General features: G+C 46.9%; 5 protein-coding genes across 12 annotated transcripts; 1 reads left to right on the top strand and 4 right to left on the bottom strand.

Annotated features, from left to right (window-relative positions):
• Nucleotides 1-22: 22 nt before the first annotated feature.
• Nucleotides 23-2,347, bottom strand: LOC130529655 (acidic mammalian chitinase-like). 3 transcript variants are annotated; one of them, XM_057040102.1, is made up of 11 exons: nucleotides 2,231-2,347; nucleotides 2,134-2,160; nucleotides 1,849-2,053; nucleotides 1,717-1,773; nucleotides 1,485-1,650; nucleotides 1,278-1,402; nucleotides 1,086-1,209; nucleotides 835-1,017; nucleotides 647-763; nucleotides 410-549; nucleotides 23-272 (listed from the first exon to the last, which is right to left on the bottom strand). In XM_057040102.1, the coding sequence occupies exons 1-11, from the start codon at nucleotides 2,253-2,255 to the stop codon at nucleotides 80-82; spliced, it is 1,362 nt and encodes a 453-aa protein (XP_056896082.1). In that variant the 5' UTR covers nucleotides 2,256-2,347; the 3' UTR covers nucleotides 23-79. The 3 variants fall into 3 exon arrangements, with proteins under 3 accessions (XP_056896082.1, XP_056896081.1, XP_056896083.1); XM_057040101.1 differs by having other exon boundaries at nucleotides 23-348; nucleotides 417-549; XM_057040103.1 differs by having other exon boundaries at nucleotides 23-348; nucleotides 417-549; nucleotides 1,849-2,040; nucleotides 2,231-2,330.
• A 624-nt stretch (nucleotides 2,348-2,971) lies between these two features.
• nfascb (neurofascin homolog (chicken) b) lies at nucleotides 2,972-11,775 on the bottom strand. The gene is made up of 27 exons (XM_057040096.1): nucleotides 10,534-11,775; nucleotides 10,056-10,149; nucleotides 9,876-9,981; nucleotides 9,589-9,779; nucleotides 9,298-9,420; nucleotides 9,012-9,230; nucleotides 8,520-8,631; nucleotides 8,212-8,399; nucleotides 8,001-8,132; nucleotides 7,780-7,923; nucleotides 7,414-7,525; nucleotides 7,185-7,348; nucleotides 6,965-7,112; nucleotides 6,773-6,897; nucleotides 6,593-6,694; nucleotides 6,330-6,527; nucleotides 5,956-6,026; nucleotides 5,651-5,873; nucleotides 5,446-5,561; nucleotides 5,041-5,251; nucleotides 4,825-4,947; nucleotides 4,552-4,725; nucleotides 4,321-4,452; nucleotides 4,175-4,244; nucleotides 3,825-3,836; nucleotides 3,649-3,684; nucleotides 2,972-3,564 (listed from the first exon to the last, which is right to left on the bottom strand). The coding sequence occupies exons 2-27, from the start codon at nucleotides 10,129-10,131 to the stop codon at nucleotides 3,333-3,335; spliced, it is 3,540 nt and encodes a 1,179-aa protein (XP_056896076.1). The 5' UTR covers nucleotides 10,132-10,149; nucleotides 10,534-11,775; the 3' UTR covers nucleotides 2,972-3,332.
• A 953-nt stretch (nucleotides 11,776-12,728) lies between these two features.
• On the bottom strand, nucleotides 12,729-17,128 carry LOC130529652 (calcium-independent phospholipase A2-gamma-like). Its single transcript, XM_057040097.1, has 9 exons — nucleotides 16,937-17,128; nucleotides 14,955-16,271; nucleotides 14,726-14,878; nucleotides 14,494-14,651; nucleotides 14,282-14,376; nucleotides 14,039-14,210; nucleotides 13,839-13,896; nucleotides 13,506-13,700; nucleotides 12,729-13,378 (listed from the first exon to the last, which is right to left on the bottom strand). The coding sequence occupies exons 2-9, from the start codon at nucleotides 16,197-16,199 to the stop codon at nucleotides 12,920-12,922; spliced, it is 2,535 nt and encodes an 844-aa protein (XP_056896077.1). The 5' UTR covers nucleotides 16,200-16,271; nucleotides 16,937-17,128; the 3' UTR covers nucleotides 12,729-12,919.
• Nucleotides 17,129-17,847: 719 nt separating this feature from the next.
• On the bottom strand, nucleotides 17,848-20,082 carry LOC130530216 (uncharacterized). Of its 3 annotated transcripts, none has more exons than XM_057041217.1 (4): nucleotides 19,950-20,057; nucleotides 19,662-19,815; nucleotides 18,267-18,458; nucleotides 17,848-18,174 (listed from the first exon to the last, which is right to left on the bottom strand). In XM_057041217.1, exons 2-4 carry the CDS (start codon nucleotides 19,794-19,796, stop codon nucleotides 17,980-17,982), a joined length of 522 nt encoding a protein of 173 aa, XP_056897197.1. In that variant the 5' UTR covers nucleotides 19,797-19,815; nucleotides 19,950-20,057; the 3' UTR covers nucleotides 17,848-17,979. The 3 variants fall into 3 exon arrangements, with proteins under 3 accessions (XP_056897197.1, XP_056897198.1, XP_056897196.1); XM_057041218.1 differs by having other exon boundaries at nucleotides 20,022-20,036; XM_057041216.1 differs by having other exon boundaries at nucleotides 19,662-20,082.
• LOC130530215 (monocarboxylate transporter 2-like) lies at nucleotides 18,538-24,998 on the top strand. 4 transcript variants are annotated; one of them, XM_057041212.1, is made up of 6 exons: nucleotides 18,540-19,102; nucleotides 22,387-22,532; nucleotides 22,624-22,855; nucleotides 22,939-23,082; nucleotides 23,623-24,456; nucleotides 24,533-24,998. In XM_057041212.1, exons 3-6 carry the CDS (start codon nucleotides 22,639-22,641, stop codon nucleotides 24,709-24,711), a joined length of 1,374 nt encoding a protein of 457 aa, XP_056897192.1. In that variant the 5' UTR covers nucleotides 18,540-19,102; nucleotides 22,387-22,532; nucleotides 22,624-22,638; the 3' UTR covers nucleotides 24,712-24,998. The 4 variants fall into 4 exon arrangements, with proteins under 4 accessions (XP_056897195.1, XP_056897192.1, XP_056897193.1 ...); XM_057041214.1 differs by lacking the exon at nucleotides 18,540-19,102 and adding an exon at nucleotides 21,024-21,919; XM_057041215.1 differs by lacking the exon at nucleotides 24,533-24,998 and having other exon boundaries at nucleotides 18,538-19,102; nucleotides 23,623-24,461.
• The last annotated feature ends 223 nt before the right edge of the window (nucleotides 24,999-25,221 follow it).

The raw sequence follows: 25,221 nt of genomic DNA, 5'->3' as shown, positions 1-25,221 counted from the left end.
GATTCATTTTGGAGCCGGTGGGTTTTGGAGAGATGCGTTTATTTGCAACAGTTCTCAGTGTTGATACCTGCCCAGCGTATCATGGCCAGTCACAGCAAAGGCAGCTCTCTTTGAAGACCAGACCTGCTGGGCATTGCATCACCCAGGTGTGGCCATTGGTGCAGCTGTAGAAGGAGCCGGGATCGTCAGGCTTGGCGTAAATACCGCCGATCTTGGTGGTGCAGAAGCTGTCAGCGTTGTGAGAGGTGGTGGTGGGAGCTGGCGGAGGGTGGGTTGTGGGAGCTGGCGGAGGGGTGGGTGTGGCTGCAGATGGATTCACGGGGGTTTGGGTGGGAAGAAGAGGAAGGTCTGGGACAATAACAACGTATCAGTAGGATAATCGGCGTGCTTGTAGTGTTCTTAGTGCGAGTTCTGACCTGTAGTCAGAAGTGAGCGGAGATGGTTGATGAGGACGAAATTTCCTTGACCACAGAATGCCCCGTTAAAGTCATCCAGGTCCAGAGCCCAGATGAAAGCCCCTCCAAATCTGTTGTCCTTCAGGTATTGGACCTGGACACAACAACAACATCACCGTTTCAGCGTGGTGTTTTCGTTACCTCAGTCGTACGATGGGCTGCAGAGACGACTGAGATGCTGAGAGGGTCACCTTTGTGTCATAGCTGGCTTTGTTGTCGTATCCCACCCACTGGTTCTGCTTGACAGCATACGGGACTTTCTGGTCCTCGATCAGGTGGACAGTGGCCCCATTGAGAAAAGTACAAATCTGAAAAGAGGATAAAAATGTTAACGTCTCATCAAAGTAGGGTGTTAGAGTTAAACCGTCTTCAGTTTGACCTCATAATAGGACCAGAAGCCAGCCTCCTTGGTAAAGGCACCCGCCGGGGCCGGACCGCTGCTCGGTGCTCCGACATTACTGGACTGAGTTGACAGCTGAAATGTCCTCCCATAGACAGCAAAGCCCATGTTCAGTTTCTCCACTGGTGTTCCTTTGTCCCTCCAATACCGCATGGCAAAATCCTAACACAAAAGCACGTCTCTGCAGACTCTCGTGTCAGAAATTCAGGGACAATCGTCACATCACTCACAGTGTTCAGGTAAACCTTGTCCCCGGTGTCCTGAGCTCCTTTATAAAGGGGGCTGTTGTGTCCCGTCACGCCCTCCCAGGTGCCATGAAAGTCATAAGTCATTACATTGATGAAGTCCAGGTACCTAAAAACACACATATTAGTGTTTGCACACTATGATGAGACAGACCTGATAATGCGGAAAACTCGGACTTTGATATCTCTGCTATTTCATAACCCGCATCAATGGTTCCTTTCCCAGCAGACACCGCGGCAGAAAGCATTAATCTGGGCTTTCCACTGGCTGTTCCCTCAGCCTCGTAGGCCTCAAAGAGCTCCTGTGCATGGAGGTAAACCACAGGGAGGTTCAACCTGGGGTTCATATGTTTGTCCAGGAAGGGGGAGGGGGTTGACTCTGACCTTGCATAAAGCTGTAAATCTCTGCTTGTCCACCAGAGGGCTGCCCCTGGCGGCAGGGTATTCCCAGTCCAGATCCAGGCCATCAAATCCGTATTTTCTCAGCTGTTTGATGGAGGACTGGATGAATTTGCTTCTGCTGGTTTGTGTTGACACCATTGTGGTGAATCTGGACATCAGGAGCAGAAAGGTTTTTAAAGAAAAATTCACAAGCTCGTGTCCTGAAACATCTTACTTGGCTGTTCCAAAGTTCCATCCTCCGACTGCCAGCAGTGTTTTCAGACTTGGATTTCTGTGGGGAAGGGAAATATTCTACTTTGTCCACTTTTAGCTCCACTGTCATCACTTTACTCGGTTGGCGGTGCACCTCTGTTTGAGTCCGTTAAATGACTTGTAGAGCTCATCATCGTTCCACTCGACGGTGGTCAACTCGTTTGCTTCGTTAATGCTGGAGAAGGCGTAGATCAAGTGGGTGCACAGATTGGGCTCAATATTTGCGGGCATAAATTTTCCACCTCCGAGTCGATACTGGGACCAGTTGGTGAAATAGCACACCAGTCTGGCGGAGGAAACTCAAGAAAAAGGTTTTTTTTCTTCTTATGAAGACTCAACAATAGAAATTACAAATGTTAACTGTGATTACAGAACTCACCCACACTGCCAAGGGAGAGACAGAGACCTTTAATGTTACAGCTCCAGTTAGTAAAAGTCCTGATGGAAAACAGCTGGAAACATCTGTTCTGTCTTACCTGCAATCAGCAGAGGAATTTTCATGGTGCTGTTGTTGGAGCAGCAGGAGCAGGAAATGCAGAGATGTTCTCCAAACCTTGTTAAATATCAACCTGTGATGCGGGATGTGGGAACAGTTCGCCAATAACCTGTATGTAAATATTTGGTCATTCCTGCCTTGCACAAGACCTCAGAAGCTTTGGATGAAGCAGGACCTTGATGCAGAATAAAGATAAAGAGAGGAGTGGAGGGAGATAGAGACATGGGGAGTCACCTGAGGGTAATGAGGGAGAAGACAGAGGCCGGAGGGCAGGACAAGATACCATTAAGCCTGGAACAACAGATGGATCCTAACAGTCGGCCTACATTGTTTAAGACCTTCTGTTTTGCAATTCCTAATATTCCCACTGATTGTTTGAGGCCATAGTCCAAAACCTTCCATCAGACAGGCCTAGAAGTACGTAGGGTTTACCAGTATATAGCAGAGAAAGTGGAATAAAAGAATATTTTATTTTATCCTACCGCTCATCCCCTCTGCCTTAATATCGCTCCCAAGGTCATTAGGGCACTCAAAATGCAGCAAAATTGCACTACGTTGTTGTGAAATGCAATAATAAACCTGCAGAGGTCATTTCAGAAGGTTCCATTATTTTCCTGAGGTCACTGAAGGATGGGTAGGAGTTGGCAAGTTGTATCATATAAGTGTGAAATCAGTGTGTTTCAAGAGTTTCAGTATTTTTGAACAGAGTGAGGCATCAATCTTTCACATTTTCTCATATTAATCTTTTATTTTAAAAGGTACTCTGGCTCTCCCGGTCTTATTTCAAATTCAGATCCATTACATGAATTAGATAAATGAGAAACAAAAAAAATAAACCAGTTAATTGAGTCCTTACTTTTATCAACATGATAAACTGATCTACTCGTGCAGACTCTCCTCTGAGTACGTACGTATGCAGCCACATCATTTTTAGGCACACGGACATGCAGATTTTCCACATTTTTACCTTAAAATCCTCGAAGGGTTCCATAAAGGCAACAAGAGAACTTATAACACTGACTTCTTCCTCCTGCCGCTCCTATGAAAGTCCCATGAGCTTGAAATCCCCTGAATTCTTGAATTCATGCGAAGGAGTAGATGCCGTTGATCGGAGACTGGAACTCCAGACTGGGACCAAAGTCCAGCTCCCTGACGTCCCTCCTGGTTCCTGTGTACTGGCCGATAAAGGAGCCGTCCTCGTTGAATGAAATCTCCGCTCCATCCCCATAATCCACCAGGCTGTCGTCGCTGTCTGATCGCCTCACCGTCACCTCCACAGGCGGCTGAGCTCTCTGCAGCCCTCGTTCCTCCTCTCTACAGAACGTTAAAGACGTTAATCAACCTGGATATGAGGGAAATACTATATGAACACGAGAAGATATAAAAAAATGTACGTACCGACGAGAGTATGGCAAGGTGGAGATGCGTGCAATTCTATAATCAAGGACAGGGGTTTTACGATTACAGATTATTACAATAATCGTAGTGTAATAATTGTCCTTATTACATTAACAGTCCTTTTAACATTTCACAAATTAATATTGTCAGTGTGTCAACATTAAGGGGTTCCGTACCTTTCAAGAGACCTTGAGTGGTTTGGTTGTAAAAGAAGAGCGTTGAGGTTTTTGGGGAATCAATTTTTTTCAACGGAGAGGTGAATAAAAAAAACGGAGGTTAAATCAGAGCGAAATAAAGGCATTATCACCTGTGCATCAAGTCACCATTCTTAGTTTTTGATGGTCTAATTTGTTTAGGGTTTAGGGTTTTTGGGGACAACCAGTTAAAAAAATAATAAAATAATAATAATTTTCTTGTGACATCATTGTGATGCACAGCTACAGGGGTAGCCAAATTGCGAAAGTGTTATGAAAAGAACAACAGGATTGATTACTTATCGATAATGCATTTTAATATGATTACTTACCTGTAGTCGAATGAGCCGTCCTGATCTATGTCATCCACCGGCTCCAGGGCAACCTCTTTTTTCTCCCGTACTGAAATGAGAACACTGTTCAGAGGTTTGGGCGACAGCAGTGGACCTTCGGGAAAGAGATCAATCAACTATCGTACCGGGATATTTCCCCCCACGGCTCCTCTTGATGAAGCAGACTACGAGGAGGATGAGAACGATCAACGCCACAGCGCACATAATCCCGATGAACCACCCCTGAGTGGAGATGTCCACCTGATCCTGAGCATAGACTGGACAACACACCAGTAATGTACATGTGCAAGTGCATGTGATATCCAAATATGCGCCCAGCACTTGAACCCCTGATCAATATCAGTCAAATTAGTTACTTTCAGTAGTGTAGTGAGGCGACTCCTCTGTGTACCATTCCCCTATTCCAATCTCTGTTCGGGCCGCCACAGAGAATCTGTATCGGGTGTAGCGGTCAAATCGACGGATCGAGAAACTGGTCACGTTTGGAGGGAACTCCTCAACGCGCAGCTCTTCTCCTCGGCTTGCGTTCACTGTGGGGAAGGGGGGGATGCCTCAGAGCTTTCAGAAATTGCCTGCACAAGTGTTTGTTACCCTTGAATGCAGATTAATCCCCCAGAGGAAGAGATTACCGGTCTGGTACTTCAGGGAATATCCAGTAATGATACCGTTGGGTTCTGCCGGTAAGTCCCAGTCGACATAAATACTGTCAAGATGTCGCTGTTGGATCCTGAAGGATCTGGGAACAGATGGTACTTGAAGCAAAGACAGAGTAAAAACAGAACACGTGAGGTTTGAAAATGTCAGTTAATGTTTCCAGACACATCTCATCTCTTTGGGAGTTTTACCTCCTTCGGGTGTTGAAAAGTGGATATTATTACTGGGCGGACCCTCAAATCGGTTGTTTGCAACCACTATGTACATCTTGTAGTTGCTGTATGGGTAGAGGCCGGTGACAACTCCAGAGGGTTCTCCATTGTTGGTACTAAATGCTTGAGACTTCATCGCCCGGTTGACCCACAACCACCTCAGCTGGCTGCTGTCCCTCCAGTAGTAAATCTGTGAAAGGCACTAATTATGGTGCTGGTACAGTCACTGAAAAAGGTTCACTCATCCAAATCTGTAGATTGTGACAGGTTTGGATATTACGGAGCACTCTAGGCATGGGCACCTTTGGTTCCTATAACTAAGAAAGACACATCTATATCCCATTAGTCAATTTTCCCCCTTACTGAGTACACAGTCATACACACCTTGTATTCTTTCAGTTCTCCCATCATGGAGTTGCGTGATACTGGGTCCCAGTGCACGGTTACCTGATTGCTCTCAATGTCGGACACCCTCAGGTTCAAGGGCGCAGTTAGAGGACCTGGAAGAAAATGGTTCACTTAACGCAGGTATGGTTCACTTAACAGAGGTAGCAAGAGTGTGGCAGCCACCAAGTCTGTGTTTACTCACGGTCTTCTCCAGAGAAACCAGTAACAACAGGAGATTCTGGGCCCAGCCCGAAGTCATTTACAGCCTGAATTTTGAGCTCATACGGAGTGAAGGTATCCGCATCATAGATGTAGTACTTTGACCATTTGGTGGTTGCGTTCTTCCACTCCTCTCTGGAGTCTCTCCTCCTCCACCAGACCAGATACTTCAGGTGGGGTCCGTTCCATTCTCTGTATGCTAGAGGCTGAGGGCATGGATAAAGCATCGGATTTCAGGCAAATTCCGGTTGCATGTTTAAGGTAAGTCTGAGAGGGGATTTATGTTACCTCCCAGCTGATTTCCATGTTGTTTCTCCAAGTTCCCACACCTTTTAAATTTTTGGGGATGACATCTGGAGCTGATAGAAGACCAATTTTGGGATTATTATTTTGATTATGCTCATCCGCATACAATAAAATGTAATGTAGTTTAATGAGATTGATGTTTAGTTTCAATTAAAGATTCATTTGTAAGAATTAGGGACATATAAAAAATACAGACTGCAAGAATTGAATATCTACGGCCAAGGAAGAAAGTGACCTAATTTAGTATTAGCATAAACTCTAGAGCCAAATTATCCCCTATATTATAGTGTTTTTGCTTCTCAACACTTTTCTGTATCTTTGGCGGCATGCATGTATGGAAGGAGAAGCAAACGCACGTGCACCGCTGCTCTGAAAGCGTGTTGATCGACGACTTGGGCGACTCATTCCTATTTCATTGATTGCGATGACCCTGAACTCGTAGTAGGTGAAAGGTAAGAGATGCAGCGTGACAGAGTTGAGGTCCCCTGGATACAGCGACAGGTTTTTCCACTTCCCGGGCAACCAATCATCATCATCGTACTGCACCAAATAATCTGCAACAGAACACGTGTGCGATAAATGACAGAAACTGGACCCGATTTCCCTGGATGGCTCTCACCTGTGATGGGGTTGTGGTTGCTGTTGCCGGGGACCCAACTGAGCCTGACGCTGCGTTCTTGTGGTTCTGACAGCTCCAGGTCTGTGGGGGGATCTGGGCGGTCTTTGAACAAACACACAGACATTGAGCAAATGCATTATATAAGTGCTGAAATGAGGATTATTTCAAGTGGGATCATACCCATCACCATCAGGTGCGCCGAGGCGGACTTGTGTTCCAGCTCAGTCTGGACCAGGCAGGTATAATTGCCGCTGTCTGCTGGGTTTGTATTGCCAATGACAAGGTTTGATTCGTCCATGGAGATTCTGGGAATTGCACACAAGTTGATCAGTTTAAGGTTAAATTAATCAGAGGCAGCATTAATGAATCCACCTCCAGCCGAGGGTGACGGGCTTTGTGCCCTTCAGCCAGGTCGTTGTGACGGGAGTGGTGGCGTCCGTTTTTACCGCACACTCGAAGCGCACATCAGTTCCACGGATTACTTTAATGTCCGTTGGTCTTGTGACAATTACAGTGGGTTCTGAGAGAAGGATACTGAAATTATTGAGCAGCGCAAAAACTTGTGCACAACTCTAAAATAAGTGCTCCTCACCTTTGACCTCAATGTGGACCTGGTTCTCATCTCTCCCCGCGACGTTGCTGACGACACAAAGGTAGGTTCCCTGGTCCACAACTTCAATGCTCTTTATCTCTAGAGTCCCGTTACTGTGGGTCTTAAAGCGGTTTCCTTCAAGATTCCCCTGCCCATACTTAGACCTGCAGGGAAAAAAAACACAGACTGATGCAGTGAACTTTTTCAGGCACTGAAATATTTCCCTCACCATCTCAGCTCAGGCACCGGAGAACCAAAAAAACGACAGTCTAGGAAGGCACGACTTCCCTCTATTATCTTGAGGTATTCGTTCCTAGAACCTAAAATACGTGGAGTCGCATCTGGAAAAAAAAAACATTAGCCAAACATTTTGCTTTGAAAATTTCTCCAGGAGAAAAACACCAGTTTTAAATAGATTTTGACATTTATACTTAAAGGTAGACAGAGTCCAGTCCCAGTGTGGAAGCCAGTAATATTTTTATTATAGTGCCTATTGCCCAGTTTTAAGTTTCATCTTCAGACCAAAACATCAACACTATACAGCCAAATACTGAACATACTTGATGACATTGAGTTTTAAAAGTAACAAACTTACGCAGCACGTTGACAAAGGCATTAGCCAGTAAATATCCATACTGGTTAGAAGCATTGCACTGGTACACAGCGTTGTTTAATGTAGTCACGCTGCGTAGAACCAACGTTTCTCCTGACACCTCCACATTTGGTTGCAACGTAGAAGCTGGGGATAAGTAGCAAAAAGAGAATCCCTTTCATCACCTCCATTTCAGTCTCATTTCTTTCACTACAAACACTCACAATCGGTGGGCTCGCCATTGATGAACCATGTGATGGTTGGGCGAGGAGCGCCATCAGAGCGACACACCATGCGTCCATCTTCCTCAGGGGCCAAAACCAAATCACCGGGCCTCTCCAACCAAAATGGAGCCGCTGTCAAATGCAGGCATGTTAGTCTCTTCCACCCCACCGTCCAGGAAAACCGACGTGCTTCTTGAAGAGCTTTTCTCACCTTTGACCTGAACTGTAATGGTGTGCTCGATGTAACCTAACTTATTCTCGGCGGTGCAGACGTATTCACCAGCGTCCTCAAAAGAGGCTTTTGGGATTTGAATCATCTTGTTGAAGTTCTTTACTTTCATGGGTGACCTCACCACCAGGTCCTCGCCATCCTTCCTCCATGTGATCCGAGGAGTTGGCCTTTGTTCCAGACAGGTGATGAACAAAACATTGCAATGCAGAAAAATGTAGACAACATTTGTGCTTGTTTAAAAATGGAAACCTGGAATAGTTTAGCTTGGAAAAGACCTTCTCACTCACACTCCAGCAGCGATACACTCTATCAGCAGTTCTTCCCCCAGTAGGACCAGTATGGTGCTGGAGGAGCCTTTGGGCGATAGCCAGGAGGGGGTAGACTCCACCACCGACCGAGCTGAAGAATATATAATATACAGAAATTTAGGCTGTCAGTAACACACACACACACACACACACACCACACACACACACACACACCACACACACACACACACACACACACAAAATAATAGTTTAAGTTCTTTCAGAATGTGACAGGTGACAGCAGAAACTTGCTATGAAGATGATTTAATGGAGATCCTGGGACAAATGTTGGAGTCTGGACGGCAGTTAAAGATAAAAACAGACTGGAGTTATTTTTATTTAACCAAGGAAAAGAGAAAAGCATAAGTGATGTGAACCAAACTGTAACAGAAGCAACAATTCTAAAAAAAAAACAGGCTCAAAACCGTTTCTCTTAATCCCTTGGAAAAATGCTCACGTAATTGCACCCACTTGTGAGAACCTTGACAACCACGGGCATCTTCTGCTGAATGACGTTCCTGTAGGGTAAGCGAGCGTTGCAGCAGTAATCGGCAGCGGAGTCGTTGAACAGGACGTTGGAGAAGTACAGGTCTCCGTTCACACCCATGGACACCCTGCGGTCCTGCCGCACCGGCTGCATGGTGGGGAAGGCCGTCTGGATTGGCCAGTTAAAAGGTCTCGCATATGAACCTGCAACAATACAGAAGCGTGTTGGTGCCAGCTGTTGCCAATGTCTCTCGATTTAAAACCCACTTACAGCTGGACATCCAGTAGGTTTCTGGTTTAGGTGGGCCTGGTGGGGGGTCACAGGACAGGACCAGGGGCAGACCAGCACTGATCACCACGGGCTCGATGATCTCTCTTGGCCACACAGGAGCTCCTACAGAGACACAGAGGATTGAGGCTACGTCATGAAAAGGGCATTTAACTGGACCAAGATGGGATTAAAGTGAAGTTGGAATCACTGTTGCGGCACACTGAGGCCATTGTGCACGAGCGGACAAAAACAAACAGTTGCTTCTCCTCCAGCCTCCGTATCATTTCTTACTGTACAGTCGCAGTCGGATCTTGTTGGAGTACGCGGAGCCATACATGTTGGAGGCGACGCATTGGTACTCCGCCTCGTACTGTTCTGGATTGTTCCAGGCGTAGATGTCCAGCGTCCCCGAGTGCCTACGCATCGAGGCCTGAGGGTCACGTGCCACGTTGTAATACCTTCCATTGCGGCGCCATGAGAAACTTTATGAATGAACAGAGATCGGGGGGAGAGATGAGCAGAATTCTAGGTAAAAAAGATGTTTTTAAAAGAAAGGAAACACTTTCTTTCTGTCTCACATGGGATGCGGGTTTCCTTTGGCCTCACATTCGATCACCATGGTGTCTTTGGCATCCACAATGTGCTCCTTCATGGACTGTTTGATGATGGTCGGGGGCTGCCGGACTGCAGGGAGGCGGATGCAATATTAAATAGAACACGATGATGGAAATAAAATGAACATTAGGCGACTGACCCACCTTCCAGAGGGATGTCTAGAGCCCAGACCCCCTGCCATAGCAGCAGCAGCAGAGCCGGTTCCACCAGTGTCCCCATGGTTACCGGACATGGAACCTGGCAGGTCGACAAACGCCGATACATGCATAAAAGCTGTTTTACTGTGAGCATTTATATGCTTTTTTATCATTTGTAGGTGCATTTGTGGAAGTTAAACTTGTGTGGTGATGCAGGTGGTTGATGAATTCTACCATTTAAGTTGATATTTTTCTATATTTTCCCAAGTCTAGACAAAGAGAGAGGATCCACCTGCATGTATGGAACCTAGTAAGTCAAAAGTTTGATACAAATCTACTGGAGTTCTGACTTCATTCAATGTTCACTGTTCAGCTTTGTGTTATATCATCACATCTTTATGCTGTTCCTAAAAGTGTCTCTGATTGTGTTATTGATAACGACTCATGATACAGTGATTAAAAGCTAAAAGTTGTTAGGACCAACCTCTCATGGAAAGCCAGTCAGTGCTCCTTCTTCCTCATTTCTGCATTTTATTCCACCCCGGAACCTCGATAATCCCTCTGCAAAATTATTTCCAGCGTCTGCAGATCAGCAATTAATATCCGAATCCCTCAGATATCAGGTCAGCCACCCTGAAGCTGTTGATACACATCAGTAATAGACTTTCTCTCCATCACAGATGCTGAAACTCTGCCCACCCACCTCATGAATAATGCACGAGCGCCATTCGCCACCTACTCATCACCCACTTTACTGTCGTTATACTGAACAATTCATAAACATTCCGTCAAGTCTGCAAATATGAACACAGCAGAAACCTCAATATAATAATAATATTTTTTGAAAAATCAACTCAGACATTACACATCTTTGGATTTAGCACCGCAGCAGCACTTTATATTGTCATGGCAGGATATGATTTTAGTCCCGGTCCAGGATAAATAAAGTCTGTTTCATTGAGGAAAGGGAGAGCCCCCACGGAGCGCCACGCAAGCTGTTTGGTTTGATGACATCAGGACGTGGGCTTGATTGTTGAGTGAGAAAAGTCCAGTATGAACGCAATCTTTGTTTCCCGCTTATGAATTTTACATGTTCAGCCCACGTGAGCCAGTCCTCTGACAGAGCATGTGAAGACTGAAGACCTCATTTATTTGCTCATTTTTACATGTTGTGATTGGATCAGCTTGGCTCACACTCTGGCGCTCTCCAGAAAAGCTGCCTTACAACCAGGATAAGCTGCATTTGTGTGGACACAAAGGCCATCTCACAGCTGTCCACCAAATCCAAAGCCAACCTGCCGGAGCACAGCCCGTTGTATATAACAGTTATATACAGGCGAAGAATTCACACCATACAAGCCCACAAATGTTTGCATTATTCTGCAGATTCCTCTCGGATTCTGAGCTGAAACATGACTGGAGCAGCCAAACAGGCGCCGGAGTGGCGTGTTTGGCTCCTGGGACTTTTTGCCCCCTGCACGCCGGGCAGAAGCAGACTGAGCGGCGATCAGTGCCATGCACCAGAGTGCACAGTGAAGAGGCAGAGAGGAGGACGGAGGCAGCTCGCTGACGACAAGAGGGTTTCTATTGTCGTGGGTCCCTTTTGGCACGTGTGCGCCTAAGAGCAGATGACATGTGGGAGCGCTGGGAGGGAGGGTTTCATTGAACGAAGTGCCTGTTCACGTCCACAGCACCTATCCCCTGATGTCACTGGGTATGGGGGGGGGGGGGGGGGGGGGGGGGCGTGAAATCATAACCTCTGCTTTAACAGGGTGTGACTGACAGACGCTTAAGCACCGTGACTCTGAATTTATGCAGATGTTCTGCCAAGTTTGGGTTCTTGAAGGGAATTTGGACTATAACGGCAGTGATGAAAGCTCATGTTTGCATCTAAACTGGGCACTTATCCTTCTCATCATCCACTGTGACAGCCCACTTATATTAAGAGTGACATTCACCTTTTTTGTGCGTTTTTCACGCCTGTGTCTCCAACACTGAGGACAGGTAAGAGGACAGAGGCTGATTTGGTCCATTCAGACCTCTTTCTTGCAGCTCCCCAGGACCTGAAGGGCTATAATGATTAATGAGACTTAATCTCATCTCCTCCAGTAATGAGGCCAGACATTTGCTGGTTAATTAGATATCGTCCAATGTAATAACTCCAAATAGTTTTATTTGATGTAATTTTTTTTTTTTTACACACGTGCCGTTGATTTTCAGTGCATTAGATTGTGGGTGTGTGTTACTGACCTTGTGTCTTCACTCTGGCTGGCACGAACGCACACTCACACTCACACAAGGCCTCTCTGTCCAGAACAAAGTCAGTCTATTGTGAACAACTTCCAGACATATGGGGGTGGATTTAACCCATCACATCCAAGTGACTGGATAACTTAGAGCATGAGAGTGAGGCTTTCATAAACATAAACATACATTTATTCAAGAAAAGTAACCATAAAATGGTATTTGACCTTAATTATGGCACATGCACATTTTCATAAATAATTAAGTATTGAAAGTCACCTTAAATCACATACTTAGTTGAGTCTAATTAGCATTAGTGAGTAACACTGACCTGATGTTACATTTAATAAATAAATAAATAAAAGCATTTAAGATAAATTCCTTGAGAGACACCGATGTCTGCGCTAATAAATACATAAATAAATACGGCACAGCTTCAGTGGGAAATGGCTGCAGTGGGAAATGGAGATGAGTTCCTGAGGTTTTGGAGTACACGTAGATTAGCTTAGCTTAAGGCTAACATTGTGGTGCCCACCACTAGGGGGCCATCTTACTGTCTTGTTCATCTTTATATGCTGTCTTTGAGGAAACTAAGACAATCACAAGACAATCATGAGAGAATCTTCTCACATCCATCTCTGCTTCACCTCCCAGGCTCTTTCGTTCATCCAGTCTTGGGTCCTTTTAATGGCCGTGCGCTCCGCTGCGAGCACCAAACACAGCCGTGCCAGTTTGGGTCTGTTTCTCTCCAGGTAGACCTGGGTGTCTGTCTGCAGCTGGTCCAGGGCCCGAGGGCGGCTCTCATCCAGGGACACCAGGGTGCTCAGCATCGGGTTGAAGCGGAAGTACACGTCCGGAGCCAGCAGGTCGTCCAGCAGAGTGTGGACCCCTTCGGTGTCTGTGGCGCTGCAGATAAGGCTGCTGATTTTGGCCCTCAGGCTGGTCGATGTGCCAGGCGTCTTTTTAACGTTGTCATAGCGACCGGTGCCAAGGGACAGCACGCACTGGAAGGGCTGATTGGGCCACAGTAGTCGGCTCTCGTGGACAGCCAAGGAGCAGGGATTGTTCAGGATAATCCCTCCATCCTACAAACACGTCCAGATGAGAACATGTGGGTGAGCAGTCGTTACTCTGTCGATGCTGTTGTGTTCAGAATCATTTATGGGCTTTCAGTAACACAACTCTAATGATGTTTGGTTGTTATGAGTCTACCTGGTGAATGTCACTCTGGAGGAGGAACTCCTGGAAGTATCCTGGAGCAGCTGATGATGCTCTCACCGCCTGCCACATCTGGCAGGTCGAGCCCCCTGCGTAGCGGCTCAGAGAGCCCGGTTTGTGGTTGTAGTTACGGAAGACAAAGGCCTTTGGGCTGGTACCCCAGTTTACTACTGCACTGACTGCTGAAACCTGAGCAGAAAGCAACAAATAGCACACACACACACACACACACACACACACACACACACACACACACGCACACGCACAGCATTCACAAATTAAATGAGCCCGAATTTGTAAAAATTACAGCAGTTTCCTCATTGTTACCTTGGGACTCAATTCATCTCTGGCTGTTTTAATGAGCACTTTGTGTCCCAGCTTCTCCCTTAAATACAGTTAAAAGACGAGTAATTATGTCTCAATAATATTTAGCAAATCTGGTGTTTTCTGACAGCCTTGGCTGGTAGATCAGCCATTATTAGCGCGTATTTATACTCAGGTTCTGTATTTTTGGATCTCCTGCTTACCGCAGTATCGTCTCCCAGGTCTCGGTGTCATAGTAAGAGTGATTCCAGCCCATCTTCACGGTGCCGACCAGCGGGTTCTGTCGAAACACCTCCGAGCCGAACCGACGGTACATGTCAGCACATTCCTCCAGAGAGAAATGGGTCAGGCCCAGCATGAAGGCGAGGACGGCACCTTGCAGAAGATGTTGTGTGGCATTAATGGGGTGGTTTATTTTGAGGAACTCTCAGATCCTTGTCAAGCACCTGTGCTCACGCCGCAGATGTAGTCAAACAGCTGGTGGATTTTCTTCCCAGTCTCAGCTTCCAGTAGTTTTAACACTTGCAATGGCACCACACCTCTGAACATGACAATATCTGTTTAGATAAATACCTCTAGCTTTAGAAAAAATCACCTGGAGGCCTTTAAAACTACTCGCTATGACATCCCAGCTGGGATGTTCCCACAGTGTTATCACCTGGTGCCACCGCCATCGATGGAGAGCACTCGGATGCCGTGACCTTTGACTGGATCCGTGTAGCCAATCAGGGCCAGGGTTTCCCTCAGGGCGCTCTGAAGGGCGTGGCTGTCTCCGTAGGTGCGTCGCTTCCTGAGTAAAATGACCGCGGTCTTCTCCTACAGACAGACACATCGTTAAGCATCACCCGGCGGGTCGGGTACCTTCAGACGCAGGTGTGTCCTTGACGGACCTGCCACATTATAGCTTTGCAAGCCGGATGACTGATGAGATGGTCGTTCAGAGCCTCCACGCAGGCGGTCACAGCCTCTGGAGATGAAGCCTGTGACAGGCCGCCAATCAGCCCGCGTGTCACTTCCTCCACCTCCCTGTGGCTCAGTGCGAGCTGAGAAACATGGACAAATCTGTGAATATCAGCTTCAACTGATACGCTGAAGTTGGTTTTTGGAAGCGAGCCTCACCTTTTTCTTCAGGACCGTCTGTGCTGACGTCGCGGCAGGCCGCTGCGTACCGGCCTGGGCCAACGGGCCCGTGTTGAAATAAGTGCCCAGCAGGTTGGGAATGGCGCTTGCGGGATGGCGAACGCAGTCCATGAAAGAAATACTCTTCTTCAGGGTGGCGGATCCCGAATCTGTGTCTGCTAGATCTCTCTCCACGTCCTCGTCCGTTTCAGTTCCACCCTTGAAATACTGATTGATGTGACTGGCCGTTTGGAAATAGTTCTCGCCAAAGTCTGTGGCGTGACGGCTGTGGTGGAAAAGGCCTCGGGGTGGAGCGGCGACGGCTCTTTCCTGTTTTTGTTGCAATGTAGCCCCTGGACGCTGGTCTCCATGGGTCTGATCTTGCTCATCTGCAACCGTAGCACCAAAATATCTGTTGATGTGTCTCGCAAACAGACGGTAGCCTTCCTCCCAGCCGCCGGAGGGATTGCTAGGTCGCACCGTCGCCTGGCTAGCGTCCGATTTCACTTCTGAGTTTGTGATGCTGTGCTGTTTCCTCCTTTTCAACTTCCTGGGTGTCCTCGCGGGCAAAGGCTTCTCTTCCAGGTTCTTCTCTGCTGGAACTTGAGAGAATTTGTGGGAGAAGGCGGAGTTGATGTGGCTTGAGACATAACTGTAGCTCTGACCAAAGGCTGTGGCCAGAGAGCTGATGTGGAAGAGCTGCAGGCCAGGGCCTCCCTGAGGTGAAGACGCCGTCTCAGAGACCTTGTGCCTGTCTTTGTCCTCACGGGGCCTATTTTGCTCTCTGGTCATTGACCTGCCAGAAAAGCCTGGGGTGACAACAACTGGTAGAGTGTCCTTTCTCTTGAAATAAAAGTTAATGTGTGCAGACAAGCGGCTAAATGATTGACCGAGACGCCCTCCCACAGTTGTCAGGTTGCTCTCTGCCTCCTCCATGATCCCAACCGGAGCTTCGGCTTTGACTGCGTTCCTACCGGATGACGAATAAAGTCGCACAAAATTGAGACACATCGCCTCTTTGATGCGATCGCTACGGATCAGACTGGGAACTGCAGGTTTTCTTGTAAATAAGGCAGGAAGGGAGAAGGCTGGTGGTGACGTTCTGCGCGTGCTGAGGCGGAGGGATGCTTCAGGCTGACACGGGCACCTCCTGAGAAGGATCATTAGGTACCTAATCTTGCAGAATGACCTCAATGTCTTGTTCGCAGCACTTGAACACAAGTAGGCACTGAGGTAGCGACCCATGTCTGACGCAGGGATGTGAGCAGAAATTAAAGTCCAAATTCCACCGCGGTTTACTGGTTTAGCCCGTAGCAGCTTAAATAGGGAGGAAAAAAATAGATAACTGAGTAACAAAACACATCAACACTAGCATGTTAATCAGGACTGTTGCCAATATGTTTGCCTGACATTTATACTAGCATGCTAAGACTAACAGAGGCTAATTAAGAAGGGCTAATTAGGCCTGATGACAACGCTACTAAATGAATAATAATACACTGACAAATAACTGTGAATACTTAAAATAACAATGTCAGCACACTGGTGTGAAAAGCAGTTATCTTCTGGAATCTGTTGACATGTATTAAAGACTCCAGAAATGCTGAATTCTAACAATAACATGAGAGTAAATATAATAAGACCTAAAGCAGAAGCCCTGAAGGCCTCGTCTGTTGTCACACGCTGGAGTCACACTTTCCCCTTCACGGTTCACAGTTCTGCGTAAGCTATTTGTGTGCGATCCTCGTGTCAGGTGTGCGCTCCTGCTATGTAACATGAGCGCAGAGAACACAATAACACACACGGCCAGGCAACAAACACAAACATCTGCCCTGCAAGGTCATAGAACCCTTGGAAAGGTGCTGCCCTGCTCTTATGTATTTGTAGCTTATTGGTCTGAAAACCCCAGTAACCACGGCGACCTGAGCTTTGTTGTCCGCTCCAGTAGAGGAAGGTCATGAGTACCTGACAACCACACTAACCTTACAAGGAGGACTTGTGAAGGACGTCTGACGATCTGCCTGGAACTCCGGCGCCTTCGCGCTCCTCTCGGGACAAATGGCTCATTAGAGGAATCAGTTCAAGGCTTCTCCCATTAGATCTCTCAGGGAGGACATTCCCTCTGCTTTGTGAACTTGACGTGACCCTTTGCTCTTGGACTCAAGTCCTATTGGCTGAACTGGTGTGCGTGGTGAGGGTGGGGGGGGGGGGGGGGGGTGGGGGGGGGGTTGTGGGTGGGCCGCACAGTTAAAGTCATGTTGCTGTAGCTGCTGACCTGAGGGCTAAAATTAGTGTGTTTGTGTGTGTGTGTGTGTGTGTGTGGGGGGGGGGGGGGCATTCATCATAGGCCAAAACAGACCTATACGCACACCTCAACACGTGACGCCAATCACCTGTGCGCACGTGCAGGATGTGTTTACAGGCCCACGAGGATGTGTTGATATCCGACACGTGCAGGGTTCCGATATCGTTATTGATTAATGAGGATTAATGGAGCCTAGATGATCTTTAAAAAAAATATCACTACTAAATCTGCAGTAAATCTAACTAGTGGTAGTATTGTCTGCCTACTTTATAGAAGTAGTGCTATAGAAAAGTTATACCAATAAAAGCGAAACGATGACGTCACCAGCCACCTCCAGCCACAGCCGTTTCAGGCTCATGTTGACATCTAGTGGCAACTTTGGGACATTTTATACCTCCGAGTTCTACTGGATTTCTGTCCATCGTCAGGAAATTGTTTGTATTTAGCTTCAGAGATTTCCTGTTCCCATTTACAGCTGTGTTTTATTCTGCCTTCTGCAGCTTTTCATGCTTCTTTTTAACCCACTAAAGCCTTTACAATGGTTGAATACTGCATAAAATTAGTAATAATAATACTAGGAACAATACCTTGAGTGTATTTGTTTTAATCACATTATGTTTTTACAGCTCTTCTGATGATTTGGTTCAGTGGTTGTGATAACGTGTGTACCGTTATATTTCCGATGTAATTATTCATGAGGAACTTTGATACAGTCCATATTCAGCGTGTTCTCTTTTCACAGCGTCCTTTGCTGCACTCCTCTCCGCGTCCCGTCCACTTCAGGCGATTCCTTGCAAAAACGGCATAAGCCTGGTCCATCAGAGGCCTCACGGGGGCCGACATCATCAAGCGGCCGAGCCAGCCGAGGCCCACCGCGCTGTACATCACTGCGAAGGCAGGGACCCCCCGGTGGACCTGTTAGCACACAGAAGGTTGCACTCCATCAGAACACTGGTTAAAAAAACCCACCCAAACTCTGCTAAATATTGCAGGACCTGCTCACTCACCTGCTCTTTCTCGTCGATCACGTGCATCACCTCCATGGCCATCTCATAGCTGACGTTACCGTGTTTGGCTCCATCGTAACCGGCCAGTGAGATATCAACGAAATTCACCCTCCCGGGCTTAATATTTCTCTGCACGAACTGAAGGAAGCGGATCTCGGCGACACATATTGGACACAGTCCATCATACAGCACCTGACACAGCACAGATCATTACTGACCAAACCAGTTTTCCTCATTCAAATCCAAGAGTCAATATTAATGTCCTGCCGAGAGCAGAAAAAGCAGATCTAGAATTAGTAGAATTCTTCTTCAGGGCATAGAGATCCAGCGTCGCCTCAGGCGGGAGCGCATCATTAATGTTGAGCAATATTTAAGAAAGGCAGAGACAGTCACCTTTCAGTCAAGGTCAAAGGTCAAATAGTTTGGATCCAGGACCAAAGGTGCTAACCTGAGCGGCATACCTAACCCTTTACACCACTGCGACACATAAACGCAACAACAGCAGCATTCTTTAAACTGATAACTGTGGTCAATAGTTCAATATCTCCTCAGGAGAAGTTATTGAAGAAGGTCCAACAGCTGCAGCCTGCTCCAGGATTCTCGTTTCTCTTCCAGACTGTAATTATTTCGGAAGTCACGTTGTCATAAATTAAGTTACATTGTTGCGTTAGCGGGAGCTGAGGGGCCCCTTTTATGGTAAGTGGAGTGTGACATTCCCAACAACGGTTCGTGTCTGAGCTGCCAACCGGTTCAGCTGTTGAGCTGAAGTTCAGTTGCGCCGAACAGGATAAACTACTGGCCCGGTTCTGTACCCTCCGGAGGTCACAGCTTTTGAGGTGATACTAATTTATTATTAATTTGATTTATACTTCAGCATTAACGCAGGATTTTTCACCCCGTTATGCACCATTAGATAAAGTCACATGTCGACTCGTGTTCAACTGCTGTACTTAATAACGAGGTTTGAAGTGAATTATCCTTCTTGACAGGTAAACATTCTAAAGAAAGAGCAACCCGCACCCCTAAAAAATGACGGAATATGTTTTTCAACACTTTGTGACATTTTAACTACGTTGACGCACACCATGCTTCCGACCGTGTGAGTGCTCTTCCCACATAAAACATCTTTGGGAGCTCTTGCGCACAGCATGGCTCCATTCACACTAGATATTATGTTCATGAAAATTAAAATAAACCTTAAATAACCGCAAAATAGAGTGCGTGGTTTATCTAAAGCATCTTAATCGAACATTTCGACACACACAAGCGGCGTTCGTGGAGGGATGACGTGTTATTGACGTTACCCGTCACACATTGCTAATTAGAAAAGACGTGCATAAGACTGAGTAATTAAAGTGTTGTTTTTTTTTTTAAAAAGAAAAGCTGATAACTCACTTTGACCTGCGTAGATTCAGAGTCGAAGGTCCGATGCTGGTGTCTGCACAGTGCTGGAGCCACTCTTGGCCAGCTGACGCTGCTCAATCTGGTTAAACCAGATATCCGGGAAAATCCAAGTGCCCGACTAAACATGACTGTACATTCTGTTCACCTATAGATGCATATAGATAGGAGAATGACGCAATGTTGCTTTCTTGAGCCCGATTTAATGCGACGCGTCCAGCGACCAGGAAGACAGCCGGTCACATGTTACACAACATGTTTAATAACGCCGGCAAAGGTCACCTGAAGAAGGTTTTCAACAGGTGATGGCGTTTCCCCCCACAAACATGAATTACTTTAATCACGTCTGCTTACTTGACAAGATTGAGACGATTTAAACTGTATTTTAACTGGCGGAAGAGCGCCATGGAAGGAGGCGTGGCGAGGCTACGGTGCGTACAGGAGGTCTCACTCTGCTGCTCTTTTCCAGGCCAAAACGCCGTGAGGTTTTCAACTTATTAATAGTTCGTCCTTCGGTGGAAAAAAAGAGACATTTGTTTCTGAATTTAGGCCCATATCAGTTTAATATAAATAACAAGATAATAATATTAAACTGAAATAAACATTTTGCGAAAGCAAGAACATAATTCAAGAGTGACCCACAAACAAAGAAACAAAGAAATGAAATTAAACAACTAAAAAAATGCAACATAAACAGAGGTAGAAGGAGTTTGCAATGAACTTCAAAAGCAGGGACATGTGATGTTAGAATGGAAAATGAAGGAGACTGTCAGAGCCTATATTTAGTCAGTGGCCAGCAGGGGTGCAGATTTTTCCAGGTTTATTTTTCTAATGTTGTATCTTTGTTCCTATTTTCTAACAACAAAGACACCAAATTCTTTTTGAAATCCATTTTCATGGTCTCCTTTGGGTGTTGGCTCTTTCTCATAGCTTGTTACAGCGGGCCTTTGTTTGTCGACCTTTCCCTCGTTGCCGTGGTTCTTGTGCGCCGTCTGTGGCTTCAGTGCGATTACCCCAGAGGTGGGACCTCCAGGACATAGTTTGAAGAATGATCAAAGGTTGATACCTTTGATCAGTGATCAAAAGTTAACAGAACTTTGTTCAAAGCCAAGATACTGCACTCTGGCTGTGCTACATTGTATTTCAATCGGCCTCAGTATCACTGATATATCACCGACTGTCTTCAGTCAGAAACAGAAATACAACAGAGGACACTTGATTCTTGGAATGCGAGGCCAACAAGACGTTACTCAATCACAGTACTGCGTGTATTCGGACCCACGGATGTAAATGTAAGTTCTAAAATAGTTTTCTATCCTTTGGTAGAATGCAGGAGGAGCCAACCGTCATGATATAAAGCCTGTCTGGGGGGACATCGGACGTAGCAGAACCTCACACTGGGACTAAAATGAATCTAATTAGCAGTGAAAGTGGGGTGGCGTGGGCCTGGGCGGCACCGCCGCGGCTGTGCTTTGGTTGGGTTTGAGGAAACAGCTTCTGTTTCTGACGTTTTCTGCACCGACACAGCAGAGGTGATGCATTTCCTGAGCTACACCTCCAAGTCTTGACTGAAGGTCCGTGTTCTTTGCCATTTAATCCCCGTCGACATGGTTGCGCAGGTTAATTGCACTTCCTTTAACGGGATGTCGCTTATTCTCTATTAAATGTTCAGCCTCTGCTCAGCGAGCTTTAAAAATACATTTGACTTTGTCCCCGACTTTGAAAAACGAGCTCGGGCCATTCCTGTTAAACACGGCGGCACTTCGAACAGCAGCGATTAACCCTTAAATGTTCCTGAGATTTATAAGGGACCCAAACAATGGAAAATAAACCACTGAATTTGTGTTCTGTTTCCATGGGAACTGTGTCGTCTGCCTCCGTGACGCCACACATGTTCAGAGTTATCAAAGAATATGCAGGAAAAACAAAGTTTGTGGAGGAGAAAAAGCCTTCAAAGCACGTGGCCTCAGCTATAATGGTAAAGCTGGCGGGGGCCCCCGCCCGCCCAGTTTCACTAACAAACATTTCTTGGATCTGACTTTTTGTAAAATATCCTGCAGGAAAAAGAGAACAATTATTTGTTTATTGAACATACGCCTTTAAGGTGAGGGGCCCCGGGCAGAGCTGGAGCCACAGGAAAGGAGCCGTTCTATAAGAATTCAGGAGGATTTTCCCAGAAAGAGAAACACCTTCATTCTTACGCTCATCAATGCCGTTTCTGCACATCCCTGCTGGGTGTCGGAGCATCAGAGGTATCACGATAGACCCAAGAGGGGACGCACGTGAGCTGTGACTAAACTAAAGTAGACCACCAGCGTGACTGGTCGGCCATAATCAACTGATCCAGTTAATGGCTAATTTCATTTAACAACTTAAACTTAATAGTAAAAGGAGGTCAATTCCCAGTGTACAGCTGCATAAACATCAGGTTGGGGTGTGTGTGTGTCTGTGTCTGTGCGTGTGTGTGTGCGTGTGTGTGTGTAGGGGTCCTCCTGGGGAAGCCTTGTGAGGGCAGTCACTGTCTGAGACTTTGAGAATCCCTTTCAAATGATCTCTGTAGCACACACACACACACACACACACACACACACACACACACACACACACACACACACACACACACACACACACGCTTTGGAAGTTATTAAAAAGTAAGTGCAGCCTGCCTCTTCCTGCAGGAGTGGTGCAGTGGGCTTTAGCTTCTCTATATTATCTTTAGGATTGCTTTCCTTCTGCATCGGCCACTATTGTTCTGGGGCGACGACCACGTGCGGTCAGATCAAAGGCCTTAGAGCGGCGCTTCTCTGTGGGAGAGAGCCGCAGCCCCAGTACAACAGCTGGGAAACACAGGAGCACTGAGCAGAGGTGAGGTCTGCTGACATATAGGATCTGTGCATCAGGAATCGCTCTTGTCTATCACTGCCTCTTCACGTTTTCATCCGTCTCCTCCGTCCAGCCACCGAAGGCGACCATGCCCCCCGCAGCAGCAGGTAACCTAGGCTACACGCCACCAGACGGAGGCTGGGGCTGGGCCGTCGTCTTGGGCGCGTTCATCTCCATCGGATTCTCCTACGCCTTTCCCAAGTCCCTCACCATCTACTACAAGGAGATCCAGGAATATTTCTCGGTCTCCTACAGCCAGATCGCCTGGGTTTCCTCTGTCATGCTCGCTGCCATGTACGCAGGAGGTGAGTGGAAACCAGCGGCGGGGCAACAAACTTGGAAGGGCAGCAGGCGCTGAGGTCTCTCCATTCTTCTCCCCTCCGCCCAGGACCCTTGAGCAGCATACTTGTGAATCGCTATGGCAGCAGACCTGTGGTGATGGTCGGCGGGCTCATGGTCAGTGCCGGAATGATGCTGGCTTCCTTCGGCACCTCTATCATACATCTCTACCTCTGCGTTGGAATCATTTCAGGTAAACATCATCATCAGAGCGGATTTGTTGGGGTTTTCCATGAGCAGAGCTACTCATGTGCTGCTCACTGAAGATTACCCAGGAAAACATGGGCTTTTACACGAATGTCGCTATAGTAACCATGACCCTGTGAAAAATGCTTCACTAATTCTCAACATGTTTGGATTTAAGCCAAACCTCATGATTACATCTGAGAGCAGCCAGTAAAGCTCAGACTTCCTTTAAGCGCAGAGTCGCTGAACTTTAACCTACAGAGATTCTTCACCTCCTCCGCTGTGGAAAACACCCCCTTCAAGAGGAGGAGGGGGGGCGGCAGGAATAGAATAAAACCGAAAATATCAGTGCAGTGGTGCCAAACGTGTAAATGTGTAGCAGAACAACACCGGCTCTTTAGTTTGATCAGCCTCCAACGTGAACAACCATTGTCTCATGTCGTTGAAAGCAAAATTAGGATTGACATATTTTCCTACAAAAAGATGTCAATGATTGTGTTCAGGTCTGGGATTGGCTATAACGAGGTGTCTTCCTACGTTTCTCCAGGTTTCGGCCTGGCCTTTAACCTGCAGCCGGCCCTGACCATCATAGGGAAATACTTCCATGTCAAGAGGCCGCTGGCCAACGGGCTGGCCATGACGGGCAGCCCGGTGATCCTCTCCACCCTGGCTCCTCTCAACCAGTTCCTCTACGATACGTACGGTTGGAGAGGAAGCTTCCGCATCCTGTCGGCCATCGTGCTCAACTGCTGTGTGGCTGGAAGCCTGATGAGACCGGTCAAAATGCAACAGAACGGCGAAGCGCAGCAGAAAAGCCCGTCAGAGGAGGAAGAGGCCGAGCAGAACACAGATAAACTCCTGACCAAAGACAGCCAAAGCGACAAGGAACAAGGCTGCCTGCAAAGGTTCTTTGACATCTCCCTTTTTAAACACCGGGGTTTCCTCATCTACCTGGCCGGGAACGTGGTCATGTTCTTTGGGTTCTTTGCGCCTGTGGTCTTCCTGGCGCCGTACGCCAAAGATATGGGCATTGATGAATATTCTGCCGCCTTCTTGCTCTCCATTTTTGCTCTGGTAGACATGTTTGTCAGGCCGGCAACTGGCCTCTTAGGCAACACCAAGTGGATAAGGCCAAGGATCCAGTACTTTTTCAGTTTTTCAGTGGTGTGCAATGGCTTGTGCCATCTCCTGTGCCCTCTGGCTTCTGGATACACAGGCCTGGTTGTCTACTCCATCTTCTTTGGGGTTGCGTTCGGGATGGTCTGCGCGCTGCTGTTTGAAGTTCTCATGGACCTTGTGGGAGCCCAGCGCTTCTCCACCGCAGTGGGACTGGTCACCATTATCGAGTGTGGCCCGGTTCTTCTCGGGCCTCCAATAGCAGGTTAGTAAAAGCGCTTGAGGTTAAAAATGCATGAGAAAAAAATGGCGAGCATTGACATGTCTGGGTTCCCTTTCAGGAGCGTTGGTGGATGCCTTCGGGGACTACAAATACATGTACTATGCGTGTGGAGTCATCATGCTGGTGCCTGGCATATTTTTCTTCATTATGCATTACTACAACTACAAGAAGCTGGATGAGGAGCAGAGAGCGCTTCCACCTGTGTCGATGAGGACTTGTGAGAAGGGGGAGAAATAAAACGCTAACACGGTGGTGGAGGAAACACTCCACTGCACTCTTATTGCGACATATCGGTAGCTCAAACTGGGTATTTTAACAGTTGTTTGATGTACTATACGTTATTATACAGTTACACTAATGGGCGCCTGCAGCTGTGATGGTCTCTCCTCATTAATTTGCATAGTGATGCTGTTTTTTGTTGTTGTTCTAATGCATCCATAAACTGTGATGATTCCCTTCTGCTTTTTTTAGCGGCTGAATAAAACTTTGCTTCGAAGCACCAACAGTCTGACCAAATCAGCAAACCGGCTCAGAACTGTTCTTGGCCACTAGATGGCACTAGAAACACAGCACAACACACCCGAACGACGGCTTCAGCTGCTTGTTGCTGCTCGAGTCTGAATGAAGCGTCATATGATAAAAGAGTAGATTAATGCAGTGAAATCTGAACTCCACTGTGGTGTAGAAACTGTTAAATACGTTAAGGCTGAAACCTGAAGCTTCATTTGATGATATTATAGCTACAGG

This window comes from Takifugu flavidus, chromosome 8 (genome assembly GCF_003711565.1).
Source record: "Takifugu flavidus isolate HTHZ2018 chromosome 8, ASM371156v2, whole genome shotgun sequence".
NCBI classification, from domain to species: Eukaryota; Metazoa; Chordata; class Actinopteri; order Tetraodontiformes; family Tetraodontidae; genus Takifugu; species Takifugu flavidus.
The sequence above is the reverse complement of the archived record's forward strand: the minus strand, read 5'-3'. Positions and strand labels throughout refer to the sequence as shown.

Bases quoted from the DNA above. Each gene is read 5' to 3' on its own strand.
- LOC130530216 (XM_057041216.1), bottom strand. From the start codon at position 19,796: ATGTTTAGTCGGGCACTTGGATTTTCCCGGATATCTGGTTTAACCAGA. The intron at 18,459-19,661 runs GTGAGTTATCAG...GTGCTGTGTCAG, and splicing joins CTGAATCTACGCAGGTCAAA to GTGCTGTATGATGGACTGTG. The intron at 18,175-18,266 runs GTGAGTGAGCAG...GTGTGCTAACAG, and splicing joins TGATCGACGAGAAAGAGCAG to GTCCACCGGGGGGTCCCTGC.
- LOC130529652 (XM_057040097.1), bottom strand. From the start codon at position 16,199: ATGGGTCGCTACCTCAGTGCCTACTTGTGTTCAAGTGCTGCGAACAAG. The intron at 14,879-14,954 runs GTGAGGCTCGCT...CATGTTTCTCAG, and splicing joins AGACGGTCCTGAAGAAAAAG to CTCGCACTGAGCCACAGGGA. The intron at 13,701-13,838 runs GTAACAATGAGG...CTTTCTGCTCAG, and splicing joins GAGATGAATTGAGTCCCAAG to GTTTCAGCAGTCAGTGCAGT.
- LOC130529655 (XM_057040101.1), bottom strand. From the start codon at position 2,255: ATGAAAATTCCTCTGCTGATTGCAG. The intron at 1,651-1,716 runs GTAAGATGTTTC...CCTGATGTCCAG, and splicing joins TGGAACTTTGGAACAGCCAA to ATTCACCACAATGGTGTCAA. The intron at 764-834 runs GTCAAACTGAAG...TCCTCTTTTCAG, and splicing joins GCTTCTGGTCCTATTATGAG to ATTTGTACTTTTCTCAATGG.
- nfascb (XM_057040096.1), bottom strand. From the start codon at position 10,131: ATGGGGACACTGGTGGAACCGGCTCTGCTGCTGCTGCTATGGCAGGGG. The intron at 6,695-6,772 runs GTATGATCCCAC...GTTTGTTCAAAG, and splicing joins GGCGCACCTGATGGTGATGG to ACCGCCCAGATCCCCCCACA. The intron at 6,528-6,592 runs GTGAGAGCCATC...GTTCTGTTGCAG, and splicing joins CAACCACAACCCCATCACAG to ATTATTTGGTGCAGTACGAT.
- LOC130530215 (XM_057041213.1), top strand. From the start codon at position 22,639: ATGCCCCCCGCAGCAGCAGGTAACCTAGGCTACACGCCACCAGACGGA. The intron at 22,856-22,938 runs GTGAGTGGAAAC...CCCTCCGCCCAG, and splicing joins CGCTGCCATGTACGCAGGAG to GACCCTTGAGCAGCATACTT. The intron at 23,083-23,622 runs GTAAACATCATC...ACGTTTCTCCAG, and splicing joins CTGCGTTGGAATCATTTCAG to GTTTCGGCCTGGCCTTTAAC.